This window comes from Mesoplodon mirus, assembly GCF_964341445.2.
Source record: "Mesoplodon mirus genome assembly, chromosome: 13".
Lineage (NCBI taxonomy): Eukaryota > Metazoa > Chordata > Mammalia > Artiodactyla > Ziphiidae > Mesoplodon > Mesoplodon mirus.
The window spans coordinates 88595619-88615212 of record NC_138989.1 but is presented as its reverse complement, the minus strand read 5'-3'; the positions used below and the strand labels follow the sequence as shown (position 1 = coordinate 88615212).

Below are 19594 nucleotides of genomic sequence, written 5' to 3'. Positions count from 1 at the left end.
TTGATCTATTGTGAAAATTTTGTTCTCTATATTGTGTGTGTCAGACCATGTCTGTATCTTAAGGCCATGAAACAATTTTTGTAATTGTAATAAAAAAACAAATTATTGACTTTAACTTAAGAAAATTGCTGCTCGAATGACTAAATATTCATCCAAAACAAAACAAATCCTTCTCTGAATCGTATGGTACACAGTTGCTCATCTCCACAGGTTAATGAACTGTATGTAGTGATGTGAAATCTGTCTTATTTTTATGCCTTCACTCTGTGCCCCTGGGGCGGGTGTCCATACTGCAGTCACATGGCTGCATGTAACACAGCATCAGCTCTCAACATTACTGCAGTGAAGAAAACCTTTCTCTTTCACATCAGTATTAACAGCAAAGTGAACAGAAAGCTAGCTATGACTTCTAGCTAGAAGACGTAAGTCTGACTTCTAGGCCTGGCTTCCTAAACCTATTTGTTCACTCTGAAGTCACTTAATTTGGAACATTTAAAAAAACTATCCTTAATGCCTGCACAGCAAGTCCCACCTAAAGCCAGTCATTCTTTATTGAGGGTTTACCACGTACAAAGCGTAGGGAAAGAGGCAGAAGACAAATGTCTCTATGAGAGATTCCCTCTTTCGATTACAATCTCTTTAAAGACAGCGTTTATTCCTAATCTCCAAGCAACGGCAGATCCAGCCGGCGGCCCACACCAAGTCAGGCTCACCCGCTGCCTGAGCAGCAGAGCCCGGAGGGCCGGTGTTTGCCACCAGAGCAACAGCCCAGGCAGGGGACTAGCCCTGGCCCGTCTGTCGCATGAATGCGGCGCTGGGTGCGCAGAGCACAGAGTGGGGCAGGCCCCGGGGCGCAGGCTGCGGGGAGGAGCGGGGAGAGGGATCTGAGGGACGGTGCCCCGTGCGTGCTGTAACGGGAGAAGCACGGATCGTGATGGGGGCACGCGGGACGGGGGCGCCCTCCTCCGACTGCGGGAAACCAGTCAGCCAGGCTGAGGGAGGGTCCTGACGGAGGCGGCATCCCAGACAAGGCTCGGAGGGCCAGGGACCCGCCTGCCTGCACTCGGATCCCGGATCCCGTGGAGCGGGAGGCCGGCCGCCAGGGAGGGTGCGCACGCGCAGTCGGCGCACAGCGGCCCCGAAGCCCAGCGGCCGGAGCCAGGGCGGCTCCAGATAAACGGCGCCGTTTTAAATTTACCTCATCTCCTGCCGAAGAGACCACTACAAAAAACGTGACTGGCAACCTGGCACTAATTGCATTTTCAAAGTTCCGGGAACAAACATGTTTGTGTGTCTGTATAAAACACACAAAGAGGGCCTCCCTGGTGGCGCAGTGGTTGGGAGTCCGCCTGCCGATGCAGGGGATACGGGTTCGTGCCCCGGTCTGGGAGGATCCCATGTGCCGCGGAGCGGCTGGGCCCGTGGGCCATGGCCGCTGAGCCTGTGCGTCCGGAGCCTGTGCTCCGCAACGGGAGAGGCCACAGCAGTGAGAGGCCCGCGTACAGCAAAAAAAAAAAAAAAAAAAAAAAAAAAAAAAACCACAAAGACTGTGTGTGTCACAGGACTAGGAGAATTTTCAATCCAAGACGCTGCTTTGGGGAAGATCCCCGGCGTCCTCCTTACTTGCTGCAAGTAATGAATCCTTCCTTCTCCGCCCCCCCACGACCAAAACCAGAATTTTAAATGCTTAGAGTGTTAGGGTGCAACTGTTTAATAAATTCATAAACTTTTCATGTAAATAATTCCTCTCCTTTATCTGTTTTGAAAGCATAAAATTTTGTAAACTAAATCTGCTTCAAAAAATAAGAATAGGGCTTCCCTGGTGGCGCAGTGGTTGGGAGTCTGCCTGCCGGTGCAGGGGACACGGGTTCGAGCCCTGGTCTGGGAGGATCCCGCATGCCGCGGAGCAACTAGCCCCGTGAGCCACAAATACTGAGCCTGCGCGTCTGGAGCCTGTGCTCCGCAACGAGAGGCCGCGATAGTGACAGGCCTGCGCACCGCGATGAGGAGTGGCCCCCACTTGCCGCAACTAGAGAAAGCCCTCACACAGAAACGAAGAGCCAACACAGCCATCCATGAATAAATAAATAAATAAATTATTAAAAAAAAAAAAAGAATAAGAATCAAAAAGGACTGTCGAGTTACAGTCTGTCTGTAACCGTGTTTCGTTTGCTTGCTCAGAAATCTAGAAGTTTCAAGGGACGCAGAAGCGGCTCAGGTGCCCCAGGTGGCACCTGTCTCCTCTGCTGCACCATCAGCATCTCATTACAGTCACCTATCTGGCCTGTCATTGTCAAAACAAATATTGCCAGCACTCCTTCCTCCTCCAGAAATGAAAAGTAACTCCACAAACCTTACGACTAAGAGCCTCCAGCAGGACGGGCACTGGTCTTCCGAGACCTCACTTTAGCACAAATTCTAATCAACCAAGCAAAACAGCTCACTCACTCAGTCTACTGAACAAACCCACCCTCGTTAACTAAGCTGATTTAAGACAGCTCACACAATATCTAGCACCGTTAACTAACAGGATGGAGCTGTTCAGAAGTGAAGTACCTAACAGATTTTGAGCATCCACATCAGACCAAATTCCTTCCGTACCTCCCCTGCTTTTTTTTTTTTTTTTCCGGTACGTGGCCCTCTCACTGTTGTGCTCTCTCCCGTTGCGGAGCACAGGCTCCGGACGCGCAGGCTCTGCGGCCATGGCTCACGGGCCCAGCCGCTCCGCGGCATGTGGGATCTTCCCAGACCCGGACACGAACCCGTGTCCCCTGCATCGGCAGGTGGACTCCCAACCACTGCGCCACCAGGGAAGCCCCCTCCCCTGCTTTTAATGCTCTCCACACGGCAGTGCCGCAAGCCTCGCAGGTACAGAGGCACAGCAGGAGGGGCACACCTGGAGGGCACACTGGGAGGGACACTGCCCCGTCTGCCCCATCCAGAGCTCTTCCAGAGATGTCACCACCATCCCACAATTTAAAAATATTAAGCAGCAAATATTTGAACTAGTATATTTTGCTGAAGCCTTCTAATTAGAAGGCTCTGCTCACTGGTGGAGGGGACTAATTAACCTTCACTAATATGTTTTGGGCTCGTTTTCCTATTGTCTCTTGAAAATACACTGGCACACCAATTTACATTGTAATTAATTTATCCCATAGATAAATTATCATTTATTACATTGTAGTAATTTATCCCATAGAAGTTTTGTGTTCTAACTTTGTTCAAATAAGAGAGCTCAAAAAATTTCATTCTTACTTCAAGGCCTCAAAAAAATATTTGATTCTGATGGTATTCAGCAGTTTAAAAAGAACCTGTACTGAGTGAATGAAGGAAGTCAGAGAAAGACAAATATCCTGTGACGTCGCTTCTATGTGGCATCTAAAAAAAGGGCACAAATGAACTTATTTACAAAACAGAAACAGATTCACAGATGTAGAAAACAAACTTATGGTTACCAGGGAGGAAAGTCGGGGGAGGGATCAATTGGGAGATTGGGACTGACACACATACACACTACTACTATTTTATGTGTATAAAATAGATAACTAATAAGGACCTACTGTACTGCACAGGGAACTCTACTCAATACTCTGTAATGGCCTACATGGGAAAAGAATCTAAAAGAGTGGATATATGTATATGTATAACTGGTTCACTTCACTGTACAGCTGAAACTAACACTACACTGTAAATCAACTATACTCCAATAAAAACTTTAAAAAATAAACAAACAAAAAACAAGCCTTTCAGAAATGTTTGATATGGATAACTGTCCCTCAAAAAGAAATCTCATGCAGTTAAGAGCTTATTATAGTGGGAAAACTCAAACTCACATGATATATTTTAAAGTTTTGCAAAAGGTAATTATTAGCTGACAATGCTAATTACACAGGGGAAAAGAAAGCTATTTAATTTCATGTTAAATGTATTATATACATGTTTTAGTTCATGAGGTTTTAAAAAAGAAAGTTTGGTCCAGTTGCTACTCTAATTGTCGACAACTCAAATTAAAAAAAAAATTAGTATCCAGAATATATTTTCAGACGTATGAAAAGACAACTAAGTTGAAACCAGATGTGTTAAGATTTGTTTCTGAGGAATATACTTCTTTTTAAATTAGAATGCTTAGAAAAAGGTAACTGTGGAGGGGAAAAACCATGAACTACTCCTAAGAAAAGTAACGTGATCACTCAACACATGTGTCATCACTGTGCCGGAGGCTGAGACACCAACTGGTGCCACGACGACGTAAGGGTGCCGGTCCCGGACCTGCCTTTGGGAGGGACCAGACCAGTGTCCCTGGTCTGGGCACTGGAACCAGGGCACCAGACCAGTGTCGCTGTGGTCGCAGGTGGCAGCCGCGGGCCGGGGGCTCACGGCCCAAGGAGCCAGCAGGCGGGCGGGGAAGGGCTGGCCTTGAACTCAGCCTCCCATGCCCCCACTGGTGTCCTCACCAGCGGCAACCCCAAGGACAAGCACCCCGCACGGCCTGCCAGGTGCAGTGACGTTGGTTTTCCCCTGACCTCTCAAGGAGGAACGACAGTGGGGGCCGAAGAGTCCTACCTGTCCCAGGCCTTCCCAGGGCACAGCAAGAAAACCGAGCAACCTTCCCTTCCAGCTGACCTCTGGCTTGGCATTTTCCCCAATTCTGCTTCTGAACCCTGGCCATGCACATGACCTGTTTCTCTTCACGGTGACCATGAAGGGACCCGCTCTGCGTAATAACCTAGGACATCGACACTACACGTACCCACCACGGCCTGGTGGCTCGCAGCCCACCTGGGAAGGTGATATTTACTGAGAGAATCTGAAAACAATAGGAAAATCTCATGATCCTCTTCTGTCTTCGTTCACAGCATAATCATCCATCCACTCTAGTTCACACAGAAGTTCTGAAAGCTTCTCATTTTCAATCTCACTAGATATTTCAGACCATATTCTCATCCATTCAGAAAGGCTTTCATCAAAAATGCTTTCTGGGAGTGATAAATACTTAGTTTTGTGAGCATATATAAATTAAGATGGAAATGTCATGATAAATAAGTCACCACAAGTTCCACTAATTTCTAACAGTTATTATGGCCTCAGGATAAGGAATCAAAGATTTCAAAAAACAAGGGCAAAATACTTATTTGCTTCTAGAATAAGTTATACTTCTCTGTTAAGAATTTGTTTATAGGGAATTTAGCTGTACTGCTCAGAAATGATGAAATGCAATCAATTAGTTCTTATTATATATACAGGTGATGAGTAAGCCCTTCTCATTCAGAAATTTATGTAAAACTAAGTCTTTTTAGTGATACAAAGTATTTACTTTAAATAACAAATATGCTGTGTTTCCTATTTAGAACACCTGCTTTATAATCAAATTCATATTTAAAAGGAATGAGGGACTGAATCCAAGTTTTCCGGTTGAGATATTTCCTACATACTCTGATAGAGCATCACGTCCCAGAGGTTATCATTAGGACTGCTTCTCCATTCAGCATCTTGCCTCTTTATTGCTTTCCTGAAATTATAAGTTTATTTATATTCACACTGCTGATGAAGAAACACAACTTTTAATTGTGAGCAGCTGTAATATCAAAGTATACGGCTGAACAAGTGCAGTGAGGCAGTGTGTGTGCCGTCACAACCCCGAGAGCCACACTGGGCCCTGTCTACGTGCCACTGAATGACTTTATTGGGGGCTTCTTTCTCTAGTTGATCTCTCCCCGGTGAGGCTTTGAAATGCTATGATTTGTTCATATTAATAACAGTTATCAAAAAAGCATTCCGGTCTACTATCTATGTAGATTGACTGTAAGACCATATTCCACAACATATAGCTCTTTTGTGAACCACATGATCCCATTTTTAAACAAGTTTTTAAATTCAAGAATATTTTATTACTCAAGAAGGTAACTATTAAAAAAATTAAGGGGTGCGATGATGGTATGCAACCACAAGAAGACAGAATAATAAATCTTTCTACTGTAAAATTTTAATATAAATCAACACGACTTTTAAAATATTAATAAACTGCCCTTTTTAAAATAAAAGAGCGATTCTCCAAACAGCCTTGATATTTCAACTTGCAAAGTACACCATAGCTGATTCTATTTTGCTCTATTATCTGAAAATGCCTTTACAACCATTCAGATAACAAGAAGCGGCTCTAATTCACATAATGGCGCGTATCACCTGTCTGTCTGTCAATGAGACATCTGAAAGCTTCTTTTTTATTAGAAACACAAATCAATGTGCCCCAGGGATTACAATAACTGCTGGAAGCACTTTGTATTATCATTTCATCCTTGCTGTTCTTGCTCTGAGCGACTTATTATTATGAATGGCATGACAATGGCAACCTGTCGCAATGGATTTTTCTTAACCTCCTGTAAGAATTTTTCCCTCTTAAATGTAATCAAGTATCATCTTATTAAATATATCCGAAGCTAGGTTTTATAAAACAACCCACAACTCAAGTTGTAGTCCTTGTAAGTTAAACTTTCACCAAATATTACTGTAAAAGTAATGGCTGAGTAATAAAAACTTTTGATCTGTTCAAAGTTTTAAAATACAATTTTCAAACTTTGAGTAGACCCCAATCCCTGCTTTACATCTGCCTCCGTGAACACTGTGAGGGGCACATTCTAACCCTGAGAAGGAACTTTAGGAATTTCTCAACACTTTAGAGCTTTCCTCCACCTAACAACATTTTAGGATTTATTCCTAATCTCCATGTCTGTATAAAACATGCTACATTTTAAAAAGTATTCTACTAAGGTCCTGTTGTAAGGGCAAAACTGTATATGCTGATTACATAAAATTGCAAGTTGGATTTCCAGAAGGAACTTCAAGGCCATTCTAAAAGGATGAATTCAAGTGGGACATCTGTCACAGTCACAGAATTCAGTTACAGTGTGATTAATTTTGCAGGATTCTCTGTATATCTCCGACTGCGGTGTCCACCGAGGGGACGGTAGCTTTCAGTCTCTAGTGTGTGTCAGAGCCCCCAGAGGTTCGGATTCGGGAAGTCTGAGGGGAGGGACTCTAGGGGGTCGAATCAGTGCCCCGGATGTGAAGCTGATGTCGCCAACCTAGGGCCATTCAACTGGGCTGTGCAGGTCAGGAGCCACAGAGTAAGACAGGAGGCTGAGGCACAGCTACAGAAAGTGCCGGACTTTCTATTTTTTAAGAATGCACACTTGGGTTAAAGTGGCATGACATCTGTAACCACAGAAAAAGATGAAACTAGTAGGGAACTTGTGTTTAACCTGGTTCAGGGTGTATGAGTGATCATACTTTTCTCCTTACTTTTCTGTCTGAAGTTGTCATGCAGCTAGAGAAGAGCAAGATGGACAAAATGATGACAAATAGGAGAGTGGCCCAAAAAAGGCTTCAGACACTAGCTGAGTAGGTTAAGTTTTAAGATACATTTTATGAAACAACCAATACGAACTGGTCAACTTATCTAATATCCATCTGCTCAACCCAAGGACAACATTTTACAAGGTGCCCAGGCTGGTCCACAAGAAGCCCCAGCCTCAACGGGGAAGTGACACTCACGTTCCTAGGGCAGCAGAGGCGGCCGTAGTAATGCCAGAGGGAGATGGCTCTTCGGAACAGCCGCCACCAAAGATGCGAACTTGTGCGCAGGACAGGGGAAGGGGGCCCTGCGAGTGGGCGTGAGTACTAACAACGCTATGAAGTCCCGTGGCATAACGTGCAGGGCCCCTGTGTCTCAGCACTCTGCCCGGGGGCATCTGTGGGTAGTTCCTCTGACCCTCCCACCCCACAAGCTGAAACTTTAGACCAGCCATTTCTTCACTTCTGCCTGGGGACTCCTGAACATCAGCCTGAGAAAGCCACATACTCATTACTGGCTCCATGATAAATTTAAGATTCAGTTGGGTCCCTAACACTGCCCAATAATTTAAGAGCCTAAATTGTTAGGCTATAATCTTTCTCAATGCTTTTAGGAACTGTCTCAAATTCTTACCATGTTCTGCATCAATTTCACTACATCAATTATTGTTATTATCATTAACTTTTTTCCCCTTAAATTAGCACTGCTTTAACTGTAGCGTTTTTCATTCTAGGAACTTAGAGCAATTTACAAATTTGCATGATGCTCCTGTATACACTATAATGAAATATGGAGTAAGAGCGGGGCGGGGGGAAGGAGGGAGATACTGGCTGATTAACAGATGACTGTAAATCTTTTCTTTCTTTATTCTTATTTTTATTTATTTTTTTGAAATATAGTTAGTTGATTTACAATTTCGTGTTAGTTTTAGGTGTACAGCACAGTGATTCAGTTATACACACATATCTATTCTTTTTCAGGTTCTTTTCCCCTATAGGTTATTTAAAAATATTGAGTATAGCCCCCTGTGAGCTACAGTAGGTCCTTGTTGGTTCTCTATTTTATGCACAGTAGTGTATGTCAATCCCAAACTCCTACTTTATCCCTCCCCTCCCCTCGTTCCCCTTGGTAACCGTAAGTTTTCTATGTCTGTGAGTGTAAATATTTTCTGCAAAATCAAAGAAGCCACGTCATATTTTCTATGGTAGCTGTTTTCCATATAACAGTATATAATTTTCCTTTTAAGTCATTTTGTATTTATATATTTAAGTTACTATTAGATGCCTATGAAACTTATTCTTCCAAAGAATATTTTTCCTCTTTATAAACTAAGACCCTCTCTTCTTTCACTGGAAGCATCAATAGTTTTGTGGTATTGATTTTCTCACCAGAAACAAAATCAATAAAATCCTTTCCCCAGGGTAGCATCAGTCAGTTCTTACCACCATGGCTTCTCTGGTGCTTCGGGCCCTGCCTAGAGGCGTGTCCGGCCTCCCCCGCTCAGCCTTGGCCCCAGACTCCTCCTTCAGAGTCTTCCACCTACCCCTGCATCTGCCCTCCACCCGAGCTTTTCACTTCACCATGACTTCTATGTGCTTAGTCCGCGGACCCTTCGGTTCTCCACCCCCGGGGCCTCCGCCCCACGGCCCGCTGCGAACTGCCGGCCACTCGCAAGTGCTGTCCTCTCAGCCTTCCTTCCTGGCCACCCTTCCCTGCTTCACCCTCGCTGCTGGCACTTTTAGGGCTCTAAGAGGCTCCTCCTTGTTTTTTAACTCTCTGTGAAAGGCTGGAAACTCTCGCCCATAAGCCGGTGGTCAGCAGCGCTTGTCATTAAACATCCCCAATTCTCCCTCCTCCACGGTTGGGGTAGGACCGTACGTCCCTAATTCCTCCAACTTTGGTGAAGCCATTCAAGTGCTCTGGCCAAGGAAACACGCCCACACTGCTGACCGGCTGAGCGGGGAGGCGTGTGTAACCTGCCACGCCAGTTTCTTCTTATCCCCACGGTCACCAAGGCGTGTTTCCAGGAGGGGCCCCCGAGGGACGGTGCCGAGCAGAGCGCCTGCCCACATCTCAGACGTGTACACGAGGAGAGAAGGAACGTCTGGTGTGTGCGCCACTGTGCTTCCAGGGCTGTTTGACCTGACACTCTATCCCCACAGGCATTGCATGCACAGGGCAGCGCTCAGAGTGGAGGGTAAGGCACAGTGTGGCTTCCCCAAAGAAATCCAATGAAACTCAGGCAAGTGATTCAAAGCATTTTAAATGTTTGCTTTTTGTTTCCACTAGCCTTCTGTGAAATCCAGAAGTTGCTGGTTTAGTAAGCTACAGAGGAACACTGAAATGTAGTCTGCAGATAATAATGTCTTACAAACAGTGAGCATAATTTCTGTCTTCCCTCTCTGTTTAGGATTCAAACATCACGTATTCTTTTCTTTCAGCATATATCAATACTTGCCCTAGATAAATTACATCTGCTGCTTTTTGCCCACTGTAGCATGCTTGCAACATTTTCCTGAATTTTATTCTTATAAATCCGGCATTTAACACTTAGAAAGATTTAATGACATATGCGCATTGAGAGATTTTCTCTCTCTCCTAAGATGATGCCTTGATCTACAAGAGCGTTTTCAGGCTGGAGCTCTACCCCGCGCAGTGCCCTGAGGGAGCGGCAGCCCCTCACCGATGAGGCTACTCCCTGAGCTGCAGTCGCCCTGCTCCAAAGCCAGCCGGCTCCGGCTCCTCCGGGGCTGCCATGCAGACTCACGGCATAACGGACATAAAGCGCTCAGATCAGTGCCTGCCTGTGGGAGAGCTTCCCTAGGGCTTTCAACCAGAAGGGGTGAGGCAAACGCTGGTCAAGCCCCAGAAAGGTGCGGCCCCAAAAAGAGCACGTCTGCTCCCCACGTGAGGCTGCCAAGCGGCAGAGCAAGGACCCGAGCCCAACCCTGCAAGACGCCAAAGGAGCTCCTCCTGCTGCAAGAGAGATTCTGCTAACACCGAGGAAGCTGGGAAGGCTGCCTGAATCAGGAAGGAGGAAGGGAGGCTGAGAGGACGAGGAGGACGAGGAGGTGGAGGAGGGCAGAGGCGGGAGGGCAGAGCGGGGGACCTGAAAGGCGGGCGGCTCGGAAGCCAGCCCCGGGCTTGGGAGCTACTCAGGGAGCGTGTCTTGACTGACAAGGAGGGCGGGGCTGAAAAACCACGGCACTCATTCATATTTCACATTGCACTTTGTAGAAAGGTAATAGTGACGGGTGGCATTTACTGAGTAATAAGGCGCAGAATTAAGCCGCTTGCCCACAGTCAAAGAGCTGGTCAGTGCAACACCCAGACTCTAACCCAGGCTGGTCCACCCCCAGGGGCCAGAGTTCTTCACTGCGGTCAGAAACCTGGGAAAGGTCACCTAAATAACTCTGGATCAACACCCAAGGGAACAAGCACCTGCGCCAAAACCGAAGGTGCCCCGAGGAAAGAAGTGGCTGTGTGTAGACAGATGGTGAGAAAGTGACAGGAAGCGAGCGGCACTGAAGGGTAAGGGAGAACAAGAAAAGAAGCTGGATTACAAAGTTTTCAGGTTTTAAACTTAATATTTAAAATTAAATTTACCCTCAAATACCATCATAAATGTAAAAGTAAAATGATTAAGGAAAGACCCCAGAAATCATATACGTGTTACTAGACATCCAAGTTTTGCTTACTAAAAACACCATACTCGCCAGAAAACACACATAACTATGTATGCGATTCTAACTCCTGTCATTAGTTTAGTAATTTGTTTTTAAATAATTTAACTATATTGTAGAATCACTGACTTGGGTATATTTGATTTACTCAAATTAAAGCCAAGTTTTATATATATATATATAAATCGACAGAGAATTTTTCCCCCATTATCAAAATCAGAATTTATACTAAAATAATAGTAGCACAACATTTTTCTTTGACTTCTGTAAACATGTCACCCACAGACATCTGGAGCCCTAACAAATACAGGAATATAAAATGTCACCAGATGCAACCCTGGGAGGCAGCTGGGGATGCTCTCCATACAGGGAGCACAGTCAGCTGCACTGCAAGCAGGTCCAGGCATTCACAGCATCAGGGATGCTTCCCTAGTTCTTGAAGGGTTAACTATTTTTTAAAATAGTATTTAGCTGAAAAAATGAAACACATCTTGTCCTAAAAGATATCTTTCAAAGAATTATTTCATTTCTATTGCTTTGTTATAAAATTTCCTGCAGAAGACAACCTTTCCTATGAATTACTCACAAAGCAAGATGTGACTCCATGAGAGGATTTTTTTGCTCTACTTAGATACACACAAATTATATTTCAAAGAAAAGTGAGTAAAATGCACAGTTAGAAAGAGCTTCTCATTCAGTAGATATTAACACGTATTACGGCTTGATACAAAATGTGTTATTCAAATCATAACTACTGAGAATTCAAACTAACTTTTTGTTATGATTTAACTTACACACACGATGACTGCATAAATAACAATTTTAGGACTATAACAGGAATATAATTAATTTAGGAATATAATCAAGCAGTCTAAAAACTAAAATCTGGTTTTCAATATGCTTCTTCTGAAATGGAAATAACAAATAAAACTGGTTTAACAATAAAACACTATCAAATTACATACCATAAAAACATTAATATAGCTTCCTTTATTTTAAAAAAGAACCATCAACATACAAATAGAGTGCAAATTGTAAAATAAATAGATTGAGGAGAAATTAAAAGACCCACAATTAACTGTTAAATTATGGGCAAATTATATATACAACAATGAAAATTTAAGAGACATACAAAACTCTGATTAGCCAAGAAAAAATAGTTTTGAAAATTCTTCTACACGAGCATGCTGTTATACAAACACAGAGAATTCATATCCTGAATCACCAACATTTTGAAACTCTGTTTCACAAACAAGCTACTCAGAACTACACGTGTTCTCTCACTGAAAGGAGGAGGTGAGTTCAGTCAAGCGGTCGGTCCTCAAGCTAGCCTACCTTATTTTTTGGATGGGATGTGTTCATTACACTTCGAGTCTCTTTTCCAGTATAAATGACAACACCTATTATAGTACCTGCAAAACACAAAAGTGGTCCCTTACAGGGAAACTTGAAGGATATGCACAGAAGCAACACTTGCTAATCAATGGTTCTGATGGAAAACATTACGACACCATTTGATGTTACATAGATGTATCCGACAGCATGTTTAATTTCAGTAGTTCAAGAAAATCTAATCTCAACTTTAAAAATAAACTTTGAAAAACTCACATGATTTCTTAAGTGATACTAATTTACCTACACAAAACATTAGAAAATGTACTAATATTCTTTTCACTGGCAACAGAAAGCGTGACACTGTTCATTCATTAATGCCTATTAAAATGGTAACTCTAACACTGAAGCTACATTAAGGGAGCTTACATTCTAACTGATCAATTCATGTGATCCCAAACAAGATGGTACCGGGTGGGGGGGGGGGCTCAGTTTCTCTGAACAAGAGTCTGAGAGCATGCTTTCACTGTAAAGATGCAGGACAACCAGGTACAAGAGCCTTTGCTCACATTTCAGGACACAGACAATGAAAACGGTAAGAGAAGTATTATAAAGACAATATTTTATTTTGAATGTATATGTTATGTCTCTTTTATTCCTGCCTCCTGAAAGTTTGGTTTTCTAATTGTACATGTTAAGAAGAAATGATCATTTTGTGGTCTATCAAACTTGAGATAAAAGAACAGTAAAATACCCCTAGAACGACCTATACATTACAAAGGCTCAGATCAGAGGCATTCATCTCTGGAATGTCAAATTAAAAACCATGGATGTCCGCCTCTAGAACTGCTGCTGTGCATAATTTATATTTCTAATTTTCACAAAATTTGAAGGTGAGAAACACAATTAAGGTGAGAAAGATGATATATCCATAATACTCACTGAAATCAACAACCACTGCAGAATTAACCCTAATAATTATACAAAAACTCTTTGATGTCACATTAATGTAATGTGTGGAATTTAGTGAGTCTTAAGGCAGGACCCGTGGAGTAAATGTGACCGAGGTGATCTCGGGTCTACGTAACAATGACAGCTGTGCACCACACATCTCAGCACACCACCAAAAGCCTCCTCCACGGAACGCCCAGGGAGACAGAAGATGTCAGGGTACGTACTGCTCGGCAGTGACACCTACAGAGGTTACATGTTTGCTCTTTTTTAGAATAAGCATTTCTTTTTTTCCCCTTTTTAATTGTGTGCCCTGAGAAGCTGTGAGGCTTGCATTTACTGTGCTTTTCAAAGCAGAGTGGCCCCATGTGACTATGGACCCCCACTCCACCAGCGGAGGACACAGAGAGCGACTGGTGACATCTGCACTGAGCTGGGCTCCAAACGGCGCATCAGGAGCATCAAGGAGCAAGACCACAGAAGTGAGGAACCGAGTTTGCTCGCCCACTTCCCAGCCCACAAAAACTGCCCCATGAGACGGAAGCTTGAGAAGCAGCAACATGAACCTGTTTTGAATCATAAGCTGCAGGCTGGTGTGCGTTCCTGCTCCCCCACTGCTCCTGCCTCTCAGCCTCCATGCTGCTTTTGTGTCCCTGCACCAGAGCTCTCTGGGTCCGGCCCCTCGAGTGACGCCCGAGTGGGACCGGTTCCCCTGCTGGCCGATCCCAGATACTAAGTTTTCTCTAAAGCAGAAGCCATGCAAACTATGTGTGGTACAGGTTTTACTTTTAAATTTCTAATCGGTCACAAGGCCTAGTTTTGCAAAATACCACATCGATAAATTACCAAGAGAAACAAATAACAAAACAAATTTGACAAAACATATGTCCCAATCTTCTTAACATTAAATTCCTTCATCAAATTCTTATAAATTTTCCAAAAGTTTACTCTCATTTTCTGTATTTTTCACCATCCGTATCAGCCCTGGGCCCCTGACTCTGTGCACAGAACCTGCAGTCCTGCTCTGGGGCTCAGCCTGGACCCCCATTTGGGCACATACGTCCAGCGGGTTCTAGAGGACTCATCCTTCCTTCCAGGCTCTCGGCAACTTAAGATCGGAATGCTCCCATATCCACCTATTACTGAAACATGGCAAGTTTCCTGGTTCTCTGAACCAACAAGGAGAAGAAGCATGGCACCCTGGGAAGTTGTGTTTGTCCCTCTCTGGTGCCCTCAGTCCTTGTGTCTGTCTGTCTGTCTGTGTCAACTTGAGTCCTTACTCCCATGCGTTTGGTTTCTACAGCCAGAGAGGAAGGCCTGAGCTCACTTCACCAGGAGGCAACCTGAATTCAATCGACACATAACTTTTTTTTAAAAATCTGTATTGGGGCAGAGTTGGTTTACGATGTTGTGTTAGTTTCAGGGGTACAGCAAAGTGAACCAGTTATACATCTACATATACCCGCTCTTTTTTAGAGTCTTTTCCCATATAAGTCAGTACAGAGTACTGAGTAGAGTTCTCTGTGCTATACAGTAGGTCTTTATTAGTTATCTATTTTAAATATAGTAGTGACACATAACTTTTAAAGAATAAAATTTTTAAAAATTCTGGTCTTTCCTTCTCAACTTGTAATCAAGTGTAAAGAAGATAAGAGCCCTTGTATTACTCCTGGAAATCCAAAGTATTTCAAACATATCTCAGTATACGGAAGTCTGGTTATATATAGAGTCTAGTACATTAATAGGCTTTTAAATAGAGTTAAGCATGTGTTAAAAGATTTGAAATACATGAAAAAACCTTGCATTTTAAAAATGACTCAACAAAATTTAAAATTAAAGGCACTTTATTTGAACTTGTGGAACGATTGTTTTAAACAACCTAAATACTCTCTCAGAAGACACAATACTCTGGCCACTGAATTCTATCTCTGGAAGAATAAGAAAGGGTTACCTATGCGACAAACATGTTATAATGCCTACATTTGTGTCTGTGTTGCCGAAGTTCACAACTAGGAGCTACCACTTGCCAAGGTCATCCTGAGAATGAAAGTCAGGAGATGAACACTGTGCACAGTGAATTATCTAAGATACCTCAAGCCTCCAGCTTCGGTTGCTTCTGGCTCTTTGAGAAGAGAGGCCAAAAATCAATAGTACTGGGGATCAGTAACAACATTCTAACATACAGGAAACAAAAGATGAAATAAATTTAAAAAGAAAAAGAGAATCTTCAAATATCTTTATGAGTGAACTCAATCTTGATCCTTTATTAAAAAGAATAAATATCAACATGATGAAAAAAATAGGATACAATAGCTACATACAACTAGATACAGAAAATGTAAAATCTGTGACCAGGTATGTAAATGTGGTATGTTGTAAGTATTTTCCTATAAACTATTACATGCTAAGTGCTGAAGGGCAAAGGCCATGGAGGACGGCACCCCTGGAATCAAATCCTGGGTACGTGACCCTGCTAACGATGGTGGGCCTTCTGAGCCACAGCCCTTACCTGGACCTCAAGAAGGACTGGCCTGCCCCCTCTGATGTCTCTCACGCTGTGCTACACTTACTTCCGCTCTCTTTTTATGGTGAGAAATTTTAAAAATTCATCATGACAAAAAACCAACATCTACTACCTGAAGAGAATCTCCACCTACTAAAATTATGTTTGCTATCATGCTCTTTTAATGATGTAAAACACTAGTGCAAAACTTTGTCTCTGAAGAAGAACCACAGTTCTGCAGCCTGTGGAAGGAAAACCACATTCACAGAAAGATAGACAAAATGAAAAGGCAGAGGATGTGAAGGAACAAGATAAAACTCCAGAAAAACAACTAACTGAAGGAACAAGGTAAAACTCCAGAAAAACAACTAAATGAATTGGAGATAGGCAACCTTCCAGAAAAAGAATTCAGAATAATGATAGTGAAGATGATCCAGGACCTCAGAAAAAGAATGGAGGCAAAGATCAAGAAGATACAAAAAATGTTTAACGAAGACCTAGAAGAATTAAAGAACAAAGACCTAGAAGAATTAAAGAACAAAAAAACAGAGATGAACAATACAATAACTGAAATGAAAAATACACTAGAAGGAATCAATAGCAGAAAAACTGAGGCAGAAGAACAGATAAGTGACCTGGAAGACAGAATGGTGGAATTCACTGCCACAGAACAGAATAAAGAAACAAGAATGAAAAGAAATGAAGACAGCCTAACAGACCTCTGGGACAACATTAAATGCAACAACATTCACATTTTAGGAGTCCCAGAAGAAGAAGAAGAGAGAGAAATAACCCTAGAAAATGTTTGAAGAGATTACAGTCGAAAATTTCCCTAACATGGGAAAGGAACTAGCCACCCAAGTCTAGGAGGCACAGAGAGTCCCAGGCAGGATAAACCCAAGGAGAAACATGCTGAGACACATAATAATCAAACTGAAAAAATTAAAGACAAAGAAAAATTATTGAAAGCAACAAGGGAAAAATGACAAATAACATACAAGGGAACTCCCATAAGGTTAACAACTGATTTCTAGCAGAAGCTCTACAAGCCAGAAGGGAGTGGCACAATATATTTAAAGTTATGAAAGGGAAGAACCTACAACCAAGATTACTCTACCCACCAAGGATCTCATTCAGATTTGACGGAGAAATCAAAAGCTTTACAGACGAGCAAAAGCTAAGAGAATTCAGCACCACCAAACCAGCTCTACAACAAATGCTAAAGGAACTTCTCTAAGTGGGAAACACAAGAGAAGAAAAGGACCTACAAAAACAAACCCATAACAATTAAGAAAATGGTAATAGGAACATACATATCAATAATTACCTTAAATGTGAATGGATTAAATGCTCCAACCAAAAGACACAGGCTCGCTGAAGGGATACAAAAACAAGACCCATCTATATGCTGTCTGTAAGAGACCCACTTCAGACCTAGTGACACATACAGACTGAAAGTGAGGGGATGGAAAAAGATATTCCATGCAAATGGAAATCAAAAGAAAGCTGGAGTAGCAATACTCATATCAGATCAAGAAGACTTTAAAATAAAGAATGTTACAAGAGACAAGGAAGGACACTATATAATGATCAAGGGATCAATCCAAGAAGAAGATATAACAATCATAAATATATATGTACCCAACATAGGAGCACCTCAATACATAAGGCAACTGCTAACAGCTATAAAAGAGGAAATCGACAGTAACACAATAATAGTGGGGAACTTTAACAGCTCAGTAACACCAATGGACAGATCATCCAGCCAGAAAATGAATAAGGAAACACAAGCTTTAAATGACACAGTAGACCAGATAGATTTGATTGATATTTAAAGGACATTCCATCCAAAAACAGCAGATTACATTTTTTTCTCAAGTGCACACGGAACACTGTCTAGGATAGATCACATCTTGGGTCACAAATCAAGCCTCGGTAAATTTAAGAAAACTGAAATCATATCAAGCATCTTTTCCTACCACAACGCTATGAGATTAGAAATAAATTACAGGGAAAGAAACGTAAAAAACACAAACACATGGAGGCTAAACAAAACATTACTAAATAATGAAAAGATCACTGAAGAAATCAAAGAGGAAATCAAAAAATAGAGACAAATGACAATGAAAATATGACAATCCAAAACCTATGGGATGCAGCAAAAGCAGTTCTAAGAGGGAAGTTTATAGCAATACAAGCCTATCTCAAGAAACAAGAAAAATCTCAAATAAACAATCTAAACTTACACCTAAAGGAACTAGAGAAAGAACAAACAAAACCCAAAGTTACTAGAAGGAAAGAAATCATAAATATCAGAGCAGAAATAAATGAAATAGAAACAAAGAAAACAATAGCAAACATCAATAAAACTAAAAGCTGGTTCTTTAAGAAGATAAACAAAATTGATAAACCTTTAGCCAGACTCATCAAGAAAAAGAGAAGACTCAAATCAATAAAATTAGAGGGCTTCGCTGGTGGCGCAGTGGTTGAGAGTCTGCCTGCCAATGCAGAGGACATGGGTTCAAGCCCTGGTCTGGGAGGATCCCACATGCAGCGGAGGAACTAGGCCCATGAGCCACAACTGCTGAGCCTGCGCGTCTGGAGCCTGTGCTCCGCAACAAGAGAGGCTGCGATAGTGAGAGGCCCGCACACCGCGACGAAGAGTGGCCCCCACTTGCTGCAACTAGAGAAAGCCCTCGCATAGAAACGAAGACCCAACACAGCCAAAAATAAATAAATTAATTAATTTAAAAAAATAAAATAAAATTAGAAATGGAAAAGGAGAAGTTACAACGGACACCGCGGAAATACAAAGCATCATAAGAGAGTACTACAAGCAACTCTGTGCCAATAAAATGGATAATCTGGAAGAAATGGACAAATTCTTAGAAAGGTATACCCTTCCAAGACTGAACCAAGAAGAAATAGAAAATATGAACAGACCAATCACAAGGAATGAAATTGAAACCGTGATTTAATATCTCCCAACAAACAAAAGTCCAAGACCAGATGGCTTGACAGGTGAATTCTATCAAACATTTAGAGAAGAGCTAACACCCATCCTTCTCAAATTCTTCCACAAAATTGCAGAGGAAGGAACAATCCCAAACTCATTCTATGAGGCCACCATCACCCTCATACCAAAACCAGACAAAGATGTTACAAAAAAAGAAAATTACACACCAAAATCACTGATGAATATAGATGCAAAAATCCTCAACAAAATACTAGCAAACAGAATGCAACAAAACATTAAAAGGATCATACAGGGCTTCCCTGGTGGCGCAGTGGTTGAGAGTCCACCTGCTGATGCAGGGGACATGGGTTCGTGTCCCGGTCCGGGAGGATCCCACATGCCGCAGAGCAGCTGGGCCCGTGAGCGATGGCCGCTGGGCCTGCGTGTCCGGAGCCTGTGCTCAGCGATGGGAGAGGCCACAGCAGTGAGAGGCCCGTGCACCGCAAAAAAAAAAAAAAAAAAGAATCATACACCATGATCAAGTGGGATTTATCCCAGGGATGCAAGGATTCTTCAATATACGCAAATCAATCAATGTGATACACCATATTAACATATTGAAGAAGAAAAACCATATGATCATCTCAACAGATGCAGAGAAAGCTTTTGACAAAATTCAACACCCATTTATAATAAAAACTCTCCAGAAAGTGGGCATAGAGGGAACCTACCTCAACATAATAAAGACCATATAGAACAAACCCAGAGCAAACATCAGTCTCAATGGTGAAAAACTGAAAGCATTCCCTCTAAGA

At 42.5% G+C, this 19594-nt stretch overlaps 1 protein-coding gene across 4 annotated transcripts in view; it reads right to left on the bottom strand.

Annotated features, from left to right (window-relative positions):
- ATP9B (ATPase phospholipid transporting 9B (putative)) overlaps positions 1–19594 on the bottom strand; it is a 206763-nt gene that overhangs the window by 92045 nt on the left and 95124 nt on the right. For all 4 annotated transcript variants that reach the window (XM_082641455.1, XM_082641453.1, XM_082641454.1 and 1 more), the window contains one exon: positions 12373–12449. In XM_082641455.1, coding sequence (XP_082497581.1) covers positions 12373–12449 — 77 coding nt within the window. The remainder of the gene's footprint in view (positions 1–12372; positions 12450–19594) is intronic.